The sequence below is a fragment of the Sinocyclocheilus grahami genome, unplaced genomic scaffold (assembly GCF_001515645.1).
Source record: "Sinocyclocheilus grahami isolate Dianchi unplaced genomic scaffold, SAMN03320097.WGS_v1.1 scaffold96.1, whole genome shotgun sequence".
NCBI lineage: Eukaryota > Metazoa > Chordata > Actinopteri > Cypriniformes > Cyprinidae > Sinocyclocheilus > Sinocyclocheilus grahami.
The window spans coordinates 2610698-2614896 of record NW_015505275.1 but is presented as its reverse complement, the minus strand read 5'-3'; the positions used below and the strand labels follow the sequence as shown (position 1 = coordinate 2614896).

At 43.1% G+C, this 4199-nt stretch overlaps 1 protein-coding gene across 1 annotated transcript; it reads left to right on the top strand.

The window, feature by feature from the left end:
- The first annotated feature begins 2608 nt into the window (after positions 1–2608).
- On the top strand, positions 2609–3919 carry LOC107587909 (cortexin-2-like). The gene is made up of 2 exons (XM_016275870.1): positions 2609–2643; positions 2851–3919. Exon 2 carries the CDS (start codon positions 2926–2928, stop codon positions 3157–3159), a length of 234 nt encoding a protein of 77 aa, XP_016131356.1. The 5' UTR covers positions 2609–2643; positions 2851–2925; the 3' UTR covers positions 3160–3919.
- Positions 3920–4199: the final 280 nt, after the last annotated feature.

Sequence of the window (4199 nt, the reverse complement as noted above, 5' to 3'; positions counted from 1 at the left end):
ATATAACATTTCTGTCCCCCTCACTTCTGAAATGATGGCTACGCCCCTGGTTAAAAGTTTTAGGCACTTGTGTAAAAATGCTGTAAAATGAGGATGCTGTCAAAAATAATGCCATAAATAGATTTTCTTTGTCAATTCACTTCTAATAACTAAAGTAAATCAACATTTGGTGTGACCATCGTTTGCATTTAAAGCAGCTTGACCTAGGTGCACTTGCACATAGTTTTTTTGGATTTGCAGGTCTTGAAGCATAAAAGAAAAATCGATAATTTTGACCCATACAATTCCACTATTTTACCTTCAAAAACTCCAGGGTAGCTTTTGCTGTATGTTTTGGGTCATTGTCCATTTGTACTATGAAGCGCCGCCCAATCAACTTTGCTCCATTTGACTGAATCTGGGCAGACAGTATATCCCTATACACTTCGGAATTCATCCGGCAGCTTCCGTCACATCATCACTAAATACCAGTAACCCAGTGCCACTGGAAGCCATGCATGCTCATGCCATCACACCGCTCCACCATGTTTCACAGATGATGTTGTATGCTTTGGATCAAGCCTTCTCCATACTTTTTTTTTCTTCCTGTCATTCTGGTACAGTTTGATCTTAATTTCAGCTGTATAAATTTTTTTTTAGATGTTTTTGGCAAAGTCTAATCCTTAATCCTGCACCTTGTGGTGAACCCTCTGTATTTGTTCTCAGGAAGTCTTCTCTTGATTGTAGACTTTAAGTGACACTCCTACCTGCTGGAGAGTGTTCTTCTCTTGGCTGGATGTTGTGAAAGGGTTTTTCTTTACCATGGAGAGGACCCTCCGATCATCCACCACTGTTGTCCTCTGTGGATGTCCAGGCCTTTTTATGTTGCTGAGCACACCAGTGCATTCTTTTTGTTTTGTTTTTTCAGAATGTCCCAAACTATTGATTTGGCCACTCCTAATGTTCCTGCTATCTCTCTGATGGATTTGTTTTGTTTTTGAAGCCTAACAATTGTGTTTTCATTTGCATGAGCTTGCTTTGACTGCATGATGTGGGTTTGTCCAATTACTTATGGTCCGCAAATGGCACACTTAGAATCTGATGGATTTGTTTTGTTTTTGAAGCCTAACAATTGTGTTTTCATTTGCATGAGCTTGCTTTGACTGCATGATGTGGGTTTACAGCAACAGCTTCCAAATGCAAATGGCACACTTAGAATCAACTCCAGACCTTTTACCTGCTTAATTGATGTAGAAATAATGAAGGAATAGCATCTGTCCATGAAATGACTTTTGAGTCAATTGTCCAATTACTTATGGTCCCTTGAAAAGGGGGAGTGGAACATATTAAAGAGCTGTAATTCCTTAACCTTTCCTAACTATATATATATTATATTATATACATATTATATCTGAATATTATCCAGAATTCACCATTATTTCTCCATGGCCATCAATCACACCAGAAATATATAAATCAGTCAGTCAGCTGATCTGTCAGTTATGTTTAAATATATCCAGCATATACACCTACATTTCTAGAACTGCACGTACAGACTGTGTTTGCAATGGCAGCGCTGAAGATACTGAGACTGGATGCATACACTGCTGTTTCAGACGTATCAGATGACAGCAGCATGCCTGAAAGCATGACAATTCTCCATTTAAGCTGATTGGCTGACATTCATGAGCAGCTTGTAGTAGACACCGTATTAAAACATGTTAATCCTGCAAAGTTAAAAGAGGCCACTATTTTTAGCCGCTGTTGTTATCACACATCAGTGGGTCTGTATTAAATCCTCCGCCTTTACAGAAACACACGTTTACACTGCGCTTTGGCTGGATCACACTTGTCTCTCACCAGCTCGGCTTTACTGAACACACTTGGAGGGATTGCTATGGCAACTGGTTGCTATGGGTGATGTGACACCACTACATGCTCATCTTGGTGAGGGAAAGAGGGAGCTGGACCACAGAGGAGAGGAATGGAAGCAGAGAGCCGCTGATTTTATTTGGATTGCTGAACAAATCGACGAGCTGGGTTGAAAAAGTTCTGACAACCATCTGTCTCTGGGCGGACAGCCGTGATGGAAGCTGTCTCTCTCCCTGCTTATTTTGGATCTCCATCACCCTCCCACTGATGAATCCTCCTCCGTAACAACAGGTGAGAAACTAATGCTTTCACTGCATTCGCAGCCCTGTGTATGTTCACAGACATCCCCGCTTCAACTGTCAGAGCGGCGACAATGCAATTTGGCCGAATCTAGGAGGGCTCGGTTGGATATTTACACGGACATTTGATAAATAAAATCACAAATGGAGAGATGTTAGTGTCGTGCTCCTCGTTTCTGTAAGCCAAACCCCAGGTACCCAATACTCATGCGACTGGATTTCGAGCAACACGTTGGCATCTCGTGCGTGCGACTTCGCAGTGTTTAGGGAGTGCCAAGGCTGATCGTGAGCGCTGGCATCAAAGAACCGAACCATTAAAGGGTCAGAGACTATCACAGAAACCGGCACTTTGAGAGAATGTATCAGGGGGCATGAAAAACCAGTCGGAAATGGATTTGATCGCCTTAAGATGAGAGAGATAATTCACTCAAGGCTACTTACTGTCCTCCGCACCATGAATCATTTCACTGATGGATTTAATGCTGTAAAACATGTACACAGTAATCTTATATAACATTGTGGTGTGTGCCTTTAAACGTGAGGCCTGCGCCACACTGGCAGTGAAGTTGTTGTTGTTGTTGTAGTGAATCCTCAAAAATGTTGTTTGGTGATGTGATATTGATGATATTGCGGGTTAAAATGCATTTAAAATCTACTTGTTCTCTGGTGATTTTTTTCTAATCATCTCGTGTGTTTCCAGAATGGCTCTAAACAAAAACCTGTTGATCGTGAAAATGGCCACGTGCCCCTGACCCGTGCCGACAAACTGGAGAGGATGGCCGAGCATCTCCACGGCAGCACGCTGTCTGCGTCTGGGGCCCCACACCCCATCCCTTTCCTCACACTGGAACAGAAGGCTGCCTTCGTCTTCGTCCTCCTACTCTTCATCTTTCTGGGGCTGCTTATCGTGCGCTGCTTCCGAATCCTTTTGGATCCGTACAGCAGCATGCCGAGTTCCACATGGACAGACTATATGGAAAAAGACACGTTCGACTACCGCATTGCCTGAGCTGCTAACCAGATTTTAGGCTAGGAGACATGCGATGATTACCTCACGCGCGCACACACACACGCAAACGCCGACACACAACCACCACCACACCTCCTCCATCACCTCAGAGCCAGCTGTATCCCTCAAGTGTTGTTGTTCCGTGATGGTAGTTTTGTGTACTTGTGGGTCTGGTTTTTCCATTTGAAAACTGCACTTAAACACACTTTCATGTCTCACGTGTTCTGACAGGGTTTTTCAGCTCATAGCTTCCACCACTGATGTCACGTTCAGCATGGCTGACAAGTCTTAGCGATGAATCTTTTATGTTCGAAACCAGCCAAATAGCTTTATTACGGACGAACAATATGGTTAATTATTTTCTATGTCCAAGGAAACGACAAATTCACAGTTCCGTAATTGGGGGGGGGGGAATTAGGTTAATCCATTTCGCAATTAATCATTCCACACTTATCATAAAAGCCCAGTGCATTGGTTCCAGGATGATCCTCTGATGATCTACATCCTATGAGCTCTTTGGTTTGGGACTCTTGAGCTTTGCGCCTTATAAATCCGTGTGTTTACAGAGCAGCCAGAGAAACTGGCCTTGCTGTTATTCAGCTAAATGTCAATCAGTGTACTGACCTACCAGCCTCTTTGGGCAAACTGAATGTTTGATTTACCAGGTCCTTTCCCTGCCTCTCTCTACGGTGTTCTTAATAGAATGAGTCTAATTTCCTCTCTGTTGTTCTTCAGTATTTTCCGATGTTGAAATGGACTGTTCTATCAAACGTTTGCCGTTTTGCCCGGGCTATCAGCACAGTGCTTTTTTCTTCTCAAAGTCTGGTTCACCTGTGATTTGCTTGACTTACATGTTCAATAGAAATTAAGCTGAAATAAACAGGTCCAATATGTGTCTTGCGTGCAGAGGAGGTCAATATTGCCATTTAGGTGCAACTTAGCTATCGCTTTCAAGTCAGTGGTACGGCGGTGTTATTTCTCCACAACACCGATGTGCTGTTCTCACAATGCACATTGTGTCTTAGCTGAGTGGCGTGTCC